Raw genomic sequence first — 19357 nt, forward strand, 5'->3', positions numbered from 1 at the left:
TTGTAAATATCGTAATTCAATTAAAAATATACATTATCTTTTTAACATACACAATTTCTAAACGGAGATTCACAATTTTTGTTATTCTTCTCGGAACTCTATCCGAAGGAACATTCTATATGTTCAGCCAGCATCATCTACTCTTGATTTCGCATTTATGAAACTAATAAAGACCGAAAGACAGTTCAATTTGCTGATCGTAACAAACGAATTTCTTCGTAGCGGTCGATGGAATTCGCTTCGCGGATTCCTATAAATACAGAAGAGGTTTTCGATGAATTCAGGGCTGTATCGTCTCGCGGGAGAGATCTTAAGCGAAAGATTGGTTTTGAGCGAAATATCCTTCTCTTTTACTCGAATAGGAACAATGACGTTTTTCATACATTCCTGCCGCCTTACGTAATTCTTTCATAAAATGTATTTTCGAGGTGCCTTTTGACATTTTGATGGAATCACATCAATCGAGTTATTTACTCGCGTGTGAGCTGTATCTGGAATCTTATTTCATTTCATTTTTCACGATGGAAACGGTTTCCATGTTTCATTCTCAACTTTATAGTTGGTCCTACTTTTATGTCATATGATAGACATTGATTTAGTATTTTTCTACGATGTTAGCTTTTATAGAAGGTACAATATAAAAGTTGTTTAACTTGTTAGATCGTATTGTTATTAGTTACAGAATTTTAAGAATAAGAATTTTTAGGCGTAATTAAGAGTTACAGCGTAAGAAAATTATAATTGGAGAATTATTACTTTTGTAGCCTTCATTCTTGCCATTACATTAAGTTGATTGCAATCTTCATTAAACGAGGAAATACTTCTTGCTTTACATTCTCTCAGCACCGCCCCGATAATGTTCTTATACATATCTATTGTACCGCTTAGTTTCTGCAGATGATGCAAGAGGAAAATTTCGTACGAAAACAGATCATGACAAAGTTGCATAGATATCAAATTATTTTGCTCGTCGTACAAATTTAATACGAAATCACGTAGTGAAATATTTCTTTGTTACATGCATTTTTTATTCTCACAGAAATAATTATTCATGGAAGATCTTGAAGTAAAGAGTACGTACTTAGAGATTCCTTAGTCTGTAAGATTCTTACAAGATTATCATTTAAAAATAACGCTACAGTGTGTTTTATTAATCCATACGAGCTTGTGTTAAATATTTTATCACGTGATTGATGTCATTAATTCTCTTCGCGACGTGTATTTTGTTGTAATTTCTGCGCAAAACGTAGTTGCGTATTAGGAGAATATACGCGTTTGGAAGGTTTCCACCGACCATGTCTTATGCGTTCGTTGAAGTCTCCATAGACGTATATTCTGTGATCGAATCCGTCAAGCATTGAAATCTTCGCCCTCGAACTTCCTCGAATCTTGCAACGTGTTCCTATCGGCGGGAAAGCTTTAAGAAAGCAGAATCGAACATTTAGAATTGGAAGTATTGTACAGCTAGCTGACTCTCGATAGCTTCTAGACCTCCTGTTTGGGGAAGATAAAGCGAAAGATCCATCGGAAAACACATCTAAAGATTGCTCCGCTTGTATCAGGCTAACAGAACAGCGTAGAAATAGGTGGCAAGAAATTGAGCATTTATTTAAGATTTCATAACGATTCCTCTTTCATACGATAGTGTGTTACGAGGTTTGTTTTAAAACTGTCTTGGAATATTTTTGAGAGGAATTTTATTAAAAAGTAAAAAATGTGCTACAGCTATTTATTGACTTATTCTTTGATGATATGTAATTTAAAATAATCATGAAATATAGCTATATTTATTTAGCGTAAGATACAATAGCAGGTATATAAATATATATCTACATCTACATTAGACGTATAATGTTTAAAAAGGTTCACGTGTGGGAAGAAAAGTCGTGTTAGTTTTCCAAGCGGAACAATGCTAGGCATACAATTTTTAATGCGATTTACGGACTTATATTTCGGCAATAAATATCGATTATCGAAGCAAGCTTTCAGCTGCGGTAACCGCAGTATATCGAGTCTGGCGAATCTATATGACGCATGGCGCGCGAAATGGGGCTGTAATGTATTAAAAAAGTATGATCATAATCACTTGGAAGTCTAGTTTAAAGCGTATAAAACCAATATAATATGAATTTAGCCAATATCATTCATATGCATAATTTTATTGAGTTTGGAAAGCATAGATATGTGTAATACCATTTGAATTTAGTATAAAACCATTTGAATTCGCAAGTTGCATTTATATATTAAAACTTATTCGTGTAACGTAGTAATTTAAATATTACCATAAATTCTGTATAATCAAATTTATCGATTTCTGCTTCTCGTGAATTCTTGATAACATTAAAAATATTCCCCTCCTTTTATTTTGTTTGAAGATCGACTCATCTTTTATTTTATGTTCGGCAAAATTTTCAGTTTTATTTTCGGTTTTATTTTTCAAGTCGATGCTAGTTTCATTGAAATTGTATTGTTAACGATAGTATCGACTAGCCAATTCTAGAAATACGAATGGATTATCAGCGAAAACTACGAATGGCTGAAACAACTGCCCGTTAAACTGTAAAACAAATTGTTCGTAAAATTTGTATATTTAGTTATTTCTAGAATTGATTGGTTAAAACTATTATTAACGGATTTCACATTTTTACCATTACCTATCAAAGCAAAAAATACTTATCAAGTAAATTAAAATGATATCCATGTAAAGGAATTACGATATTCATAACAAATACCCTCAAAGGCTTTTTTACCTTTCTCGTTCTTCCACGGATCGAAGAACTCCACAACCAATTCCAATTTCAAAAAAGGCTGCCGCGAACTTTAACTACGTCTGGAGACCTGTCCAATTTAAACTGCTTAATAATTCCAATCAGTTCGACCAAACAAGATGTTCAAGGGCGTTAACCTTTCAGGACTTTCTCGTAGCCCGAATCGTATCCGCCTGGTGGCTTTATCAAGATTTCGTTCACTAATCCCGTGAAGGCGGCTGCCCCAAGTCTCCACGCACCGAATTAATTAAAGTTCTCTCGCTTCGAGTTTGAACTACTTTTCGTCGGTTCGCATTTTTCGCCCCCTCTGCCGCGACTCGCCTCGTTTTCAACAGCGTGTCGTTAATTAACTATAGTCTCGTAGGGAATCGAGCAGTTCGCGTAACAGTCGCGTTTAAATAATATCCGTGGTTCACCGTGATATTACAAGAACCCGATATGTTGTTCGAACTGCGTTTAAACAATTTGCATGAAACGAGAGGTGCAAATTAGACGCCTGCCACATAATACCGGGGATGCATTATAACAACGCCGGTCAAGTATTTCCCTGTGTAAATAACAATCCCTCTGGATTATCATTTAATCTCGAGGCGGGAAATTCGGCTATTTTTTCGACGTAGGAATGTTGAATGGATTTTCGTTTATTTTCCCTGTTATTCCCCGAAAATAGAGCTCGTGAATTTTACCAGAGTTCTGGGGCTTTATTGGAAGCATCGAGGGATTCGAAAGGAATTTGCAGTGAAATTTTGATCACTGAAAGGATCAGCGTAATGAAATTATGTAAAAATTCCAATTTTCGCCATAATTACACTTCGTTTCTGTCGATTTTCGCACCAGAAATCGCATGAATCGTTAAAGTTTTTATTTCAATGATTGTATATTTATACAACGGTACATCTATCGTTATCTCATGTTTGATATTTTCTTTTTATCGAGAATCGATCGATGTTAGTTGATCGCTGATGTTTGAAAAAGTAGCGAAAATCATAAAATTGCTAGAATGATATAATGGATTGTGAATTATTCTTAAAAAAGTTCCGAGGAAAGGATTTCTAATTATGTTTGAGATCCTCGTCGTTCTTTTTCCCCCTTCTCAAGTACTTGTCCACTTTCATGATGTTGATCTAAAATCGTCTTAACGGGAGGAGTTTTATACACTTTGAAGATCCAAGTCCTGAATCTTTTGCTCTCTTTTACTTAAGGGAGTTTGCAATTTTGTGGAACAGGTTGGCAAATAGAAATAAGGGAAAACGAGATGCGCAGGTACGCTTGTATGAGAGTTAGCTTATTTGCCTCTGACTTGGATTAAATAAAAATGAAAGAACCGTAGAGTCCTGGATCGATCAACCTGTGTTAGTCATATATCTGGTTCTGTTCTCTCATTCTGTTACGCTATAGGTATACGTATTAATAATCACAATTCCTGAATAATTCTATTTATTACTCTTTAATATGACTTTTAATATTAACGGGACTTTTAATATTAAATTCAAGTCCGGATTTTATGTAATAAATGTTCATCAGATATTAGCTAGCAGATAGAGGCTTATAAATGATTGAAAATCAATTTATTTATTTTAAAGGGTGTAATATAACTTTATGTTTTTAGTTCGATATGTACGGAATCTAAATGTTTATATCTCATTGAGATTAAAACTTCTCTTTGCGGACATGAAATATTATATACAATTTTTGTCAAAGAGTTGTAATCCATATTTTCCGAAGAAAAAAGCCTTCTAACTGTTTTTCTTCATACCCTTTTGTTTCAGAGCTGGAATATGATTTACTTCAAGCTTCCGTGGCATTAACAGACGACAATAATTTGTACATCGACGATGGTCTCGACGGATTTCCAAGTTTTGGCTTCCGACCTGGCTCCGAAGTTAAACAGCCGTATCGATTATATTTGCCGGAAAAATTGCCAGCAGAGTTCACTTTGGTGGCAACTTTTAAGCCAACGTCATTTAGAACCAGTTATCTCTTCGCCGTCCTAAATCCTTTCGAAACTGTTGTGCAATTAGGCATCCGGATATCCGTAAGTACATCAATTTACACATACAAGGGATATGTAAGGAACCCGTAAGGAACAATAGAAATATAGTATCGAAGCTAAAAGTGCGATTTTATTCTATTTCATTAGACGCTGTACGTTATCTTCCATTCTTACCATACAACCAACATAAAATGTTTTTGTAACCAAATAATATACAAATTCAAAAATATTTCCATTTAAAATTTTTCCATTTTAGTTAAAAATGTTAATGTACGATCACACTGTCCTATCTTCATTCCTATAACAAAAATAATATATTTCAAACAATGGATGGAGAGCGCAAAACTTAAAAGATTTCTGATAAGACAGGGTTCGCAGTCTCACTCGTCTGCTTTCATCGCATTACGTTTCATAAAACCGTGAAATGAAACACAAACGATTCGGGTCTGAATATGAAAGAAATCGGAAAATAGGCAAAAATTTCCAAGTACAATCGGTCGATTTAGAAGGAACCGACTGCGGTGGCGCGATAGACTTTTAAGTCGACGCTCCTTGTCGGTGTATGGAGGGCATTTCCTCATGTTTCTCAATATCTTTGAGGCCGTTGTTGTAGCTTGCCGGGTCTTCAAGTTTCTTTGAGATCTTTCACGTTTCCTGCGGCACCGTTTCCACGGGTAATACCGCTTCTACGTGTTCCGCAGTGAAAGCAGCTCTCCGTTGCTTTCGACGTTTCGAAAGAGAGTACGATCCCCATGAGAATCGATAGCGACGGGCTGAGACCGCGCGAAAACGCTTCGACTTTCGAATCTCTTGGCATTTTCTCCCGATTCAAACCGATCTAAAGGAAATTTTATTATCTTTAATATTAAATATAAAATTCTCTCTGTTATAGGATGGTCCAGGAACAAACCAGAATGTCTCACTGGTCTACACCAATTCTGATTTGCATTCGCATTCGGAGGAGGTGGCGAAATTCACGGTGCCGAAGTTGACAAAGAAATGGTCGAAGATCGTAATCAGAGTATCGACGACTGATGTCACCTTATATCTAAATTGTCACGAAATGGCCAAGCAACGAGTAACGAGGATTCCTCTGGAGTTGATGTTCGACACAGCCAGCACGTTGTACATCGCTCAAGCTGGGCCTCATATTCAGGAAAAATACGATGTAAGTACATAAAGGATTTTATCATCTAGTATTACTGTTGAAATTGATGTAGCCATTGGAACGGCACTGAACTAGGTTGGATCTGTTTTGATTTTCGATAACGAAACTGTAATTTCTGGTTACTGGTTTATGACCGAATCGAGTAAATTGGACCGGCATCGATTAAACCGACTATAAATTTTACTTTTCTAGAAACTAAACAAGTTCGAGATTCATTGTGATATCTATTGTAAAAAAGTGACATATGTCATTAACAACCTACATAACGATATTCAAAAATAACAATTTAAAATTTAAAATATCGTACGATATTTTTAGAAAATTTTCAATTGTAAATTAATCTGTGATATCTTGATTCAAAGACATTAACTTTAAAACACAAATTTCATAAATATCAGCGTGTCGATTATTTTTATTTATTTATCGTTATGCACGAGCAATCTTCTTGAAATTGAAACGTTACGAACGAGAAAACAGATTTAACTTTGCTTTTTCAACTATCCTGCGTATCACGTCTCACTACGAAATAGTTCGTTTGAGAGGTATTTCCTGAAAATAGCAACTTTATTAAAGGAAACGTGTTCAAAGAAGCATGTAGCTTCCCCTTTTAGTTTGTGAAAAGACGAAAATGATCGGTTGAAGCGTTCAGAGCCGTTCCGTTCTTAAGTAAGTATTAAAACTTGTCTCTCGGGTCTCGTCGAGTCAAACAGACTTGCCAACGATTACGGATTAACCTCGAAACGCAATGGTCACATAACCGTGAGTAGAAAATCTCTCGATATATAGTTATGTACATAGTTAGGGTCATATTTCGGAATAAAAATTTAATATCAAGTTAGTCGAACAAAAAGTTCGACGAAGTAGAAAAAGGGAAACAATCTTATTGAAATAATGTCGTGTCGTGGAAAAGAAAAAGACTTAGGGAAAGGTGGAAATTGGAAAACGCAGTATCGAAATCCTGTATACTATCTCTTTAAAGGATTCGCCACAGTCGTTATTTTTTCAAAGAGCTTTCATGGTATATTAGAATTGACTTGGTTCTTTAAACTACTTAACTAAAGGTACTTTCCGTAAAACTCTTTGAAAATTATAGAACGTTGCAAAATCTTTCCGTAAGCTTTTCGAAATTCATCGGATTGTACTATTCCTGATAATCGTAGAATAAATTATAATCACACGACTCGATTAAATGTTAAGTGCGTGGAATAATCACTATAGTTACTCTGGCAAAATTTCACGCAATAGAAGTATTCAGCGATTATCGCCACGAACAATAACTTAAGCACATTTATTACAATTTCGCTTGGCAATCGGATATAGTTATTTGTAATTTTAAGACCGTACCGTTCGGTACATCGATTTTCTGGTTGCCATTTCAAGTCGTCGCTTAACGATAATTAGCTTCCATACCGATGCACTCCGATTTTCCGTATGCCGTGTACGCGCCCCATAACGATAGCGCGCAGAGACAATGATTTACTTTGGTTCTTTGTTAATTAGCCACTGACGATAATTGTTGCAATCTGGCGCGTTGCAACATTTCGTTATAATTATATAGCAACGCACTACTCGGCGAAGGGAAATTATACCGTTACGATTAATACGCTCCGATTTATCGGCAAAATTACTACCGTTCGTTTTTCTATTTTTCATAATTTTTCTTTTTATTTTTCGAATTTCAATTCTGCTCAATATGAAATATTATACCGACGGTGTTTCTCTCGTGTTAACTCATTTTTATCAACATTTCTAGTATCTTTGTATAATTTTTATTTCGAAGAGATTCAACTAGAAATATATATGATACGACGGAACAAATGTATGTGTATATATAATTCACATCAGTAATACATTAATAAACTTGCATAAATATTCACAAATAGCCACTATCATTTTCAAATGCATACATATATAGAATCATACGTTATTTCATACTTAAAGTTGAAATTGCCGAATGAGAGGATACCTTTTAATGTAATAATTTATGAATTTGTATAAAATGTGAAACAGAATGCATTAGATTAAATTTCAGAAAAGATTTCAGAGAACACCGATCATAATTCTAAACTACGGACGCATCGTATTGATGTTTTATTTATAGAAATTTTTTCTCATTGTCTTTCGGTATTGGCGATTTAGCTTTGATCCAGGTTTCGTCAATTATGAAGCACTCTGTATGTAGAAGGTCGAGTATCAGCCAAAAGCGATTAATCTACGGTATTCTCATTGCAAGAATAAAAATATTCTGGACATTTCACCGCGAAGTACGATGAAAATACCATTAGCTGGCTATAAAAATTATTACGGTGGTAAAGGGAGAAAAAATACGGCGTATAAAGTGAAATAGTGAGATGGGAAAAGAATAATGCGAAACAAAAGCGAGATCACCGGTGAATATTTCAAAATATCGTTAATAACGATATTCTCGTATCAGATAAATATTTCTCACGATTTGCTCGCAATTATCGTTGTGCTCTCCTGTTGTCAACAGTATTTCGGCATTAATCTGGACAAAGTGAACAAAAGGAATTATCGACCTTTGTGAAATCTGCTTGTTATATCGTTTTTAATCCTGTTTTCGACGAGTAGATATTAATGAAATAAATATAATTGTAATAAATAATAAATAGTAAATAAATAGAAGTAACATAGGTATCGTAATAAGGAAATCGAAATCTATTGAACTAATTATGGTATATTTCAAATAGAGACTGCTTGCTTTGTTTAGAATTTGTTTTTAAACGTGAGACTTCACTAATTAAACCTATAATATTTCCATTGTTGCGATGCTGTCAATTTTGCACAATACGTAAAGCAAACAGCTGTCTAGCATGGTATTTTCGAAGCTAGAAGTAACGGTTTTTGTTGAAAATGTATTATACATACGAGAATCGTTCAGAAAGTAATATCGTTTTGAAATAACAACGATACAAATGCATCTTGAAAAGTTTTCTTTATTGGTAATTTTAGTACATATACTAAGTTATATTTCAATACAACCACCAGCCCTATTTGAACACTTATCGTAACGTTATACGAGCTTTTTGTACGTCTTTGTCATATGCTTCCGCCGTCAGTTCACATAACCATCGTCTTACTCAATTCTTTAAATCGTCGTTTCTTGTGAAGCATTATCGACTGAAAAACTTTTTAAGTTTTTGCAAAAAAAAAAAAAAAAAAAACGTAATGAATATCATTTGCAATGAAATCGCAAACACGTCTTTGAGCCCCTTTGTAATGAGAGACGGGCAGCCTGAATGCTTACGATAACGTACAGTTTCTTTGTTCTTATTGAATCCCGCATGCACAGTCTTACTAATAATTCATCCGTAACTCTATTACCGTTAACTGCTGTAAATCGGTGGTGAATTTCTTTTGGAAGAATTTTTACAGACAATATTTGAAATATTTAAACACAAAGTTTTGCATAACTTACGTCAATACACGAATAAAGTTAGATGCCCTTTTGTAAGTAGATTCCATCGTTTTATATGGCTTCTGTACGGATAGTACTTTCTGAACGACCCACGTAGATCAGCAATACCTCAGATTGAATTAGTGAAATCGAATACATTTTGATTAAGTCTAGCCGGTTGATGGAATAAAATATTTCAGTCTCTTCTAATCCGATCGATAAAATATTAAAGGTTATTTGATTAGCCAAGTGAAAGAATGAACACTTTATATATCTTACGTTTTTAAAAATTTCATTATGTTTCAAAATATGGTATTGATCAAACACTCAAATTTAGTCATATTCAATGAATAGTTCATGCTACTATGGCGGTTCGTGATATTGAAAACTAACTTTAATTAAAATTTCATCCGAAAGATTATGAAATTATTATAGAACGTTGTCGTTTTTAGATAAATATCTAAACCTCGAATAAGATTAATGGTAGGATGATATGTATTTGACCAATAAAAATCGTTATCGAGTTTCGTGTTTAGAGAAACGTTGCGCGCACGAGACACCGTTAAAATCGTCATTAAATATCTAAATGAAATCGGAATGGACGCGAGCTGAGGTTCGTCGTGCGACGATAAATAAATAAAACTGTCGAGGGAATCGGGTCAACGCGACAGCTAAACTGGAAGAATAGTAATTGCTATCGAACGAATATTAACGCGATCTGCTTGCCTGGTCTTTTACGTTTTTTTAACGTGCCGTGCTTCTACATTCCATGCTTTTTCGAACTGCTTTTTAATCACTGCCAGCATTACGAAGACGTAGGTATAATTCTGATTCTATTTATATAGCGTCGGATATAAACAAATTTGTTCTATTTTTAAAGTAAATTATAGGTGATAAAGTAAATTATAGCTACTGTTTAGACGGACGAATATTATGTTTTAAATAACTGGCTTGCTTATTAGTTCAAGCTTATTAAAAATTTCATACTACAGATTTTTGAAGATATTAAAAATTAAAAAAGTAAATTATAGGTGATTAAGCTTCTATTTAGACGGACGAATATTATGTTTCAAATAACTGGCTTGTTTATTAGTTCAAGTTTATTGAAAATTTCATACTACAGATTCTTGGAGATATTAAAAATTTCATAATATAACGTATTGCTGTTTTTGCGCAACCGTATAAACTGCTTTCAAAAAACAGTTACGGAAAAATAGTCAGAGATAAGCTAGGTTCAAAACAATTTTATGATATGAATTTATGAAATCCCAGTAAGCTTTAAATGTAGCATATTCTTCGCTTATTTTCTGTCTAAAATACATACATATTTATACATATTAAATACATATATACATATACATATATACATATTATTACAATCTTAATAACGTGTCAGATTTATGATTTAATGATTTTGTCAATAAACGAAATGAAAATTTGCTTTCACGTTGGCTCCACTTGTTTCAATTAACAAGAGATAAAATCAGTCTTGTTGATTAGTAAATACCAATAAAACTAATAAAAGACAGAATTATTTGTTTTATCGATATTTGATCAGTTAAAAAGGACCTCTCGTTATTTGCAGATACATGTTCTAGCAATCGAAATGTTATTTCGCATCGTCGATCATACACCCGTTTCAAATATTGAAAAACGTCGAATCGAAATTAATTTTGAATCGTCGAATGTTTCTATTTTGCGAGCACGCAGCTTGCGTGAATAGTCTTTATTCAGAAAAAAAAAAAAAAAGAAAAGAAAGAACGAAGACACTCGTTTGGACCGATTAAATCGGCTATTTAATTCAATAGCTGTGGTTTATGCGGAATTCTGACTTGCCTGAGTTAGACAGAATTTGATTGACAATTTATTTTCCAAGCCGCTGATTCCGCATTGTTTCAAAGGGTGAGAACAGAAAAATGGAATTCCACTTCATAGAAAGCCGAACAGCGTTTCCGAGCGATCGGGAATATCTTTTATTAATAGAATTATATCGTTCAATTGGAGAAAATTAGAGTTTGAGGATATTTCATATTCCTCGGTGTGACCGATTAAATTTTTACTTTCGTATTTTCTTCTTCTGTTGATCGGAGTCATTTAAGCTCGTTCGTGAGAAAGAGTTACATGACGTTACACGTAGAAGTTTACATTGCATTATATGATCATATGATTATATCGCATTGATTATATAATTATATGATGATTATATGTATATGATCACTAATTTATCTAATATCAGTTTCGACATAAAAAGTAAGATATTGAATCGAGAAGTAACAACTTTTTTAAATACACGCGCTAGTTTCGAGCATTGACTACGTCATATTAAAATTTTTCATTTTCATAGAATAAACAAAAGCACCAAAAGTTTAATTACTCTTTAGTGATTTATAAAATAATTCTATATCTCATAAAGTTCCTATTTCATTGTCGAAAACTCATCGAGAATGCAATAATTCGCGTTAATGGCACTTTGGTCTCGCATATACGTATAATAACTCAGAGAATGAATCACAAAAATTAGGACACCTGTAAAAATCTATTATGAATATATTATGCGCGTTATATGAATTATTTTGAAATTTCCTTATCATTGTAAAGGGAATCGACTGTCGTGATTATATTGGTCAATAGGTTTATAGGCATATTTATCGAAAAGCAATCGTTTTTCCCAAAAAGCTTTTTCCATAGAAAACCACATGCACGTACACCTACGTCTCATAGAATGATTCCATTCGTTGGATGGCGTGGTTCCTGAGGGACGTTCTTATCGAGTGTTCACTGCTATTTCCATCTGACAGTCCCCTTTCACCATGCTTTCTATAGCTGGCCTTCCCATACTCTTTTAGAATAACGATACCTGAAGAAGTTTTCTCTTTCTGAATTCCTTCTTCATTCTGCCTCTACCGTAAAGTATCGTATTGTATTCATTTTCACGTTTCGTCCGCTCGAAGCTAATCCCTCGCAAATTGCCTGGATGCTTCACAAGGCGGCACTTTCAAAAGCAGATATCTATCATCGATGTGAGAATATCGAAAATTTATGAAGGAAACTCGGTTATTAGTTGATAAAACGTTTATACGAGGTTCGGTGGATTTATCGAGACGAATTTAATAGATCGAGACGAAGGGTGGAAAATGCTGTTAAATTGCTTGGCTTTCGCTGTGTCTCAAGGCAAAGACTTCAACGAACCAGGGTAAATTTATGCTTTCGACATTAGAATTTCATAAACTCTGGTTCGATTATGAATTGACTGGGAATTATTTATAGTACAGAATTCGCTCGCAGCAGTTTCGAACCATGCTTTCGCAATTTGTTTGCCGAAATAAATGATCGAACTAGGCTCTGAGTTCGGTAGCTTGACTTAAGCCAGTTCCATGAAATGTTTTCCTTTAACGTTTAATGAAATCTCTGTCCAAGTGAATATTACGACGAAGATTGATAAAGATATCGGGATCCCTCGAATTCCCGAAAATCTCGAAATTAATATGAATTCAATTTACCAAGAAATATATTTCAGTTAATTGCGGTAATATTTACGATACAAACGAGTATGATGTGAGATTTATTATTTCCAGAATTTATCACAAAACAGCGAGAAAAGTAGTCGTATTCTAGAATTGTGAACTACATCGCTCATGTTTCGTTTCTGAAGTATGCTGACAAACGAATACAACAAAAGCAATTAATTTCTATTTTTATTTGTATGATACTTCGAAGATATACATTCTCAGTCAAAAATCTTGGCATATGGTTTGTCTCTGATAAAGTGTCAGTACTGATGTACCAACGTAGGTTATCAGTGTAAAATCGTACGCATTCTATAATATATACATTAGCACAGTATACCCCTAGAAACTTTCTTTGTCGTACAGTATCGAGTTGAATGATGTTCCTTCGTATCTTTCAACGACTATTTCATTTTGTCCGAGTTCTACATACGAGTGTACGGAATTAAACTGAAATACTCTAAAAACCGCAGAAACTTTCGGTATGACCTGATATTTCGTTCGAAAGCAGTCGACAGATCACAAATGTGCTAAGAAACTGTTTAAAAAGAACAGAATGTCCATTTATAGTCTGTTCGGTAAAGCTGTAATTTTTCAACTTTGCAACGATAAAGAAGGACGATGCTCTGTCGCGTGACAGAAGCGGGGCATTCGTCGAATCTCTCGATTTTCGATAGGAATATACATAATCCTTTCTTCAGACACACGATATACGTTATCGAATAACGCATGTCGGGATACAAGAAGGGTGTGGGACGATTTAAAAATCGAACGCGGAAAGTTCGACGCAACAAAAGAAGGTGAATCGAGGTGGAAGATCTGACCCGTGAACAATTCGTCGTTTATCTACGTGTGTCGTCGAGCTGCGCTCGTTCTCTCGCCTTCTGTCTCGCGCGATTACTTTTCTTCCGAAGTAATGCCTCTTGAATTCTTTTATATTTTTCTATCTCCTTTCTCTTCTCGTTGTCTCAAACGGAGTAAGTTTGCCGGAGCCAGTATGAATTCATCGGAATGATTCGGCTACGAATCGGATGCAGCTGGCTTGTTTTAACTCGATCAATCAAAGCCAAGTGAACCATTCGGCTCGGAAGCTACTTTATAAAGCTTCTCAACGCTTCTAGTTTCGGAGATGTAGTAAGGAGAAGACGAGGAGAATGATCTGCATGGGATTAACGAAGTTTTAACAATATTGGAAATATAAACTGAAAATATAAATTGTAAGTATATACAAATAAGTATAAGTATAGATGAGGTTATATACATAAATTGTAAATGTATAAAAATTTTGATATAAAATATTAACAATTGTGAATTCACAGTTTGTAGAACTTTATTGGGAGATCGAGGATAGGTTTTGCATTTTCTGAAAGCTATTTATCGACAAAGTTAATATTCGCGTCGAAAATTGCAAGTTTCTCGAAGGGGAATGGACTTATCTTGAATCTTTTCAAGAAGAAAGTGACCTCATAACTTTTCCAGAGAGTTTACAATAAATTACCTGGAATAATTATACTTTGTTGCTTTCATCTGGAAAAAATCTTTTCCAAACCTTCCGAAACTCCTTAAACAATATTTTTGTTTTGCGTCCCAATTTCGAGTCACGTAGTTCTTTGAGGTCAAAGCAACCTACGATCAATTAATGTACCGTTTGATCGAATCGTTCTGCCAGAAAATTAAATTTGCTTTCAGCGTGTGTAGCGCCGTTCCAATATCATGCCGCTTATTTTTTGACCTAAAAATACAAGAAACAGTATTCCAAGGGTTTGTTAACTGTTCATACATCTCCAACCCAGAAACCTCCTAAACGTATTATACCTATCGTTCCTATTTCCCTTTTTTCCAGAATTCGATCGATCTCCAGTACACTTCGCTTTTGCTTCAGTTTGAATGCCAGTTCCTTCCTTCCTATTTGTACGTTCTCAAAAGAAGAGTGTAGCGTTTTGCTTTTCAAAAAGTTAGGTATGTTTCACGTCTTCGCATACATATTTCTAATTCTGCAATGGCGTTCTGTGGCTTCACTGCACGCTTTAATCATTCCGAGATGCATTTTGTTTAAACTCACTCAAATTTGGGCAAGAGGATAAAGTGAGAATAAATAGGTAATTTTCTTATGAGGCATATATATAGGGTGCTTGGTAACTGGTGGTACAAGCGGAAAGGGGATGATTTTACACGAAAAAGGAAGTCGAAAGTATAGTATAAAAATTTTTCGTTTGAGGCTTTATTTTCGAGAAAATCGACTTTGAATTTTGGCTCGGTACGCGTGCACTTTATCACGTCTCGTTATAACGTTTCTCACTGTAGATCGTTGTCTCGATGGAAAAATTAAAAAAAAAAAATTAGAAAAAAAATTTGTATTCTATATTTTCGACTTCTTTTTCCGCGTAGAATCACCCCCTTTCCGCTTGTAGCACCACTATCGACAGAAGAAATATGATAATGCAAAATTAAAATTTTACGATAATATCTATATAGTATAATATAGTATAATATTTATAAAAAGATAGTGGAAAATTCCACTCGTTTTACGCATCGAATGAACTTTATTACGAACTAGGAAAGTATTATTCTTTGATGATACTTAGTTACATACTCGCACTATGAAGCACTAACAAGTTCTACGGAATTTTCGACGTCCCAGCAACTTCCATCCACCTATTACAGGCAAAAGTGGGAGAAGGTATCGAAATTAGAAATCTCTCAAAGTTGCCGAATAATTCAACAAAATTAGATTAGGATCAGAATTTCTTTCAGTTCGATGCTCTTTATTCGACGTATTAATAAACTTTCAATTATAAAACCATTCAGATTATTTTCAAGACCTGGTAAACGTTGAATGTGTATATGCATGTAAAACGCTTTATAAAATCCCGTGTTATATTTGGACAGCGACTTGCAGGATCAAGCTTCCGGAAAAATCAGCGAGCGTAAAGAAGAGACCGCGGACGCATCGCGTGTAATTATTTCGCGGCGAAAGCTGCAACGGTCTTTAATTTACGATCGAATCTACATAAAAGGGCCGTAAGTTACGTAAGAACGTGGCGGGTACACCGCTCTTGCTCGCATTTTACATCGGTGCGGTTACGTTTACAGCGGCATTATAATACCTTCGTGTAAGTTTCATCGTGCTTCAAAGATAATATAGCATTCAGCCTTTCCGGATGCGTACGATCTAATCCGTATTTTGCATTACTTATTAATGCCACTCTTTTAAGCGGTAAATGTAAAATAACTCATAGCCTGATACTTCGCGAGGTATTACGTCGTTGTTTCGAATGTACGTGTAAATAACTATCTGGCGAACTGCATATTGTATTGCCATATTTTTTAAAAATTATCCACATCATTGTTCATAAGCGCAGGGTGTTGAAAAAATTAGTCCCTGTCACATTGCGCTTGACTTTCAGTTGATATTATTCGGTCGTAGATAATCTACGTATAAAAATCAAAATCAAGCGATTCAATTTCGACTGTTCTACATACATTTTCGTTCTATTTCAGAATATATATGGCAGTAATAATAATAAAAAAGAAAATTATTGTTCTGACCTTTTTATCTGCAATTTTATCAAAAGCATTTTACTAAAAATAAGTGTTTGTATATTTTCTAGTAATATACATATGGATATTGAGCTTGGAATGAATATTAGATGAACGTCATTTTATAAAATCGATGGGTTACTTCTAGTTTGAAATGATTTATAAGGGATTGACTAAATTAAACTAATAATGTAGATATTCCAAAGTTTCAGCAGCTTTAGATTTGGAAAAACAGATATTAAAAAATGGTATTTATTTACGTGAATATTTAAAGCTTTAGATATGCGTTGTTACGTTGCATTGAAAAAGGTTTATGATTTTAGTTTAACGATAAAATGCAGGTTTGAGATATTAACTCCGAAAAATATTAATATGAATTGTTACAATCCAGTAAATATCGTTTAAAAATTTCCGCTTTTAATTGAAATATAAAAATTTACTACGCTATTACATTTTCAGCCCTTATTTACTTTGAAACAATTTTCATCGATATTTGTTATTCGGTTCCCTGAAAAGTTATAGATTTTTATTTAAAAAGGTGGACATGTAACGGACGATGGACGTGGTCATGGAAAAAGTTTGTAAGAAATTAATTGCATAGTATTAAAATGGTGTTGCCGCTAGTAAATGTGTCAGCATGAATTATTCAGGGGCCACTAATTGCAAAAAAATGTGGTGCCGCACAATTTGCAGTTCTCCATCAATGAAAGCAGTAACATTGTTCCGTAAAATGTGCAGTTACAAAAACGAAGTTAATTTTCTATGGTACAAGAACACGATATAGACGTTGAATTGTATACTTTCAACCAAAAACTTTACTTTATTCACATTGAAATGATACTCGATTAAATAGTAAAAGCGTATTATTCCTTCTTCTGAAATGATTTAATTGCACGACAAAACACAATTTTGATTATCATATATGAATTGTTAATGAAATTGTTTTCATGTCTCGTGTCGTCTACGCGTTCAGGTAAAACATTCATTTGTCTAACTAATTAAGTGGAAACATATCGATTATGTCGAATTCTGAATTGGCAGATGTAAAGAAAGAAAAATAGGAATAAAAAATAAACAAAAACAAAATATATCAAAAAAGAAGAAATACAAGTAAGTATACGATCTATGCTGAAACTTTCTATTTTCGTTTCCTCGTTTCCCTGATGTCAGCCTAATACCCCAAGTCTAAAATCAGCTGAACGATCTTCGTGGCGAATCTTTGGCGAAAAAATCTCGAGCTTCCTTGGAAGAACTTGCGCGTAAGGATAGCCAGGCTTGGTTCGCGGCCACGAAGGTGTATCTGTATTATTCTTTAGGATCGTAAGGATATATAACCACGAAGAAGGGAATGAACAACGGGATGGGGGAGTATAACGAGGACGGAGTGGATGCGCATGGTGTGGCGGAGCATAAGCCAGAATGTGAAATGCGCCATCAGCATCAGGGAGGACGTACGGCGGGATAAAAGCGTAGACCGACGACTACTTTCACGTCTTTCTCCCTTTTTCCTTAAGAAGAGGTACACGATACTCGAAGCAACGGTGTTCTTTCGCAAGGAAACCAAAAACGAGCTTCTTCTATGCGAAATTAACGGGGTCAGAGACGCCCTTTGTTCCGCCCCATATTCTTGGACCTTCTTCATCGTTTCTTTACGCCTGTGTTGGTAAGGATTTCCTTCCAAAAATCTCCTAGTATCCTTTGCTTTTGCGATATTCTGCTTTTTTCTCCGCGTCATCTGCTGATCCAGTTGGATGGCTTTTGGTATTGCTCGTGAAAATCACGAAGATTATTCTCATAAGGAAATGGAATAGGTACGCCGTGCAAAATTTCGAAAATTTAATGTAATAAAGGTGTATATGATTTGGTTTGATTTCAGTAATTCAAAAGGGAGATTTTGTTTATATGGTCATTTTTCTACAATTTCTTTTCTTAATTAATTATTCATTGTACCAACTATTGTGATAGGTTATTAGCAACGCATTGTTATCAATTGAAATTATAGGTAGCTCGAGTAGTTTTCAGATTTCACAAGTGAAGATTTAATTTGACAGAAGTGGAACGTTTCCTGCTGTATGAATAAGAACTCATATCATAAATATAGAATATATTTTGACGTATTAACATATTACTAATAGCGTATACCGATCATTCACTTGGATGAAATCGATCGTGAATGGTAAAGAGATCGATTAATTCTAGATATTAGCATGTTACGTTCTTAGCCTACGAGCATTACGGTTTCTTTCTTTCTCCGGATTGTTCTCCGTATCTGCGTTTCTTTAATGAGCGTCGTTACAACCGTGGAACAGGCGTCGGGACGTAGAGATTGCTTCGTTATATGAAATTAGCCATTTAGAGGCAGCCTTTCCCGCGCAGGTACACGCCTTCTTCATCGTTCCATAACCAGCAGAACGAATTTCTTTTTATTACCCGTAGTGAGAAAAGAGAGAATTCACTTGCATATAAAGTCTTCTCATTCATAGCGCTAATTATCAGAATTCACTATTCGATTTTGTACAATGTTATAATCGAAACGTCTGAAAATGAAAGCATTTCGCTATAATCAAACAGATTATGAATTTTATAAATTCAGATTATAAATTATACTCCTATAAATCAATGATCCAAATTCGTTTCTAAACACAGTTAATCCGTTAAAAACTAACGTTCTAGTAATTACTAAGAAATTATCCAGGAAATGTTATTAATAGTCTCAGAAAAAACAAACAAAGCGATAATACAATACCAATGTTGCAAACATTAAACAACCGAAGTAATAACAATCGTTTCATGAAAATTTTGGAAATCGAATAGAAGTATCCAATATAACGAATCGATATAATTGCTTTCGATTTCCTTTGTCGATTAGAAACTCAAGCGATATTCGCGTTTAGTAGCGTTCGTTTCTCTAATGAGAATCGTTACGAGGAAGATGGGCGCGACCTGTCGTCGAGGCTGATTACTCAA

At 34.5% G+C, this 19357-nt stretch overlaps 1 protein-coding gene across 8 annotated transcripts in view; it reads left to right on the plus strand.

Moving 5' to 3' along the window:
* Positions 1-19357, plus strand: part of Mp (collagen XV/XVIII-type protein multiplexin) — a 353266-nt gene that overhangs the window by 81449 nt on the left and 252460 nt on the right. For all 8 annotated transcript variants that reach the window (XM_069109132.1, XM_069109133.1, XM_069109135.1 and 5 more), the window contains exons 3-4: positions 4538-4803; positions 5654-5929. In XM_069109132.1, coding sequence (XP_068965233.1) covers positions 4538-4803; positions 5654-5929 — 542 coding nt within the window. The remainder of the gene's footprint in view (positions 1-4537; positions 4804-5653; positions 5930-19357) is intronic.

This window comes from Bombus flavifrons, chromosome 3, assembly GCF_040668555.2.
Source record: "Bombus flavifrons isolate JBK064 chromosome 3, iyBomFlav1_principal, whole genome shotgun sequence".
NCBI classification, from domain to species: domain Eukaryota; kingdom Metazoa; phylum Arthropoda; class Insecta; order Hymenoptera; family Apidae; genus Bombus; species Bombus flavifrons.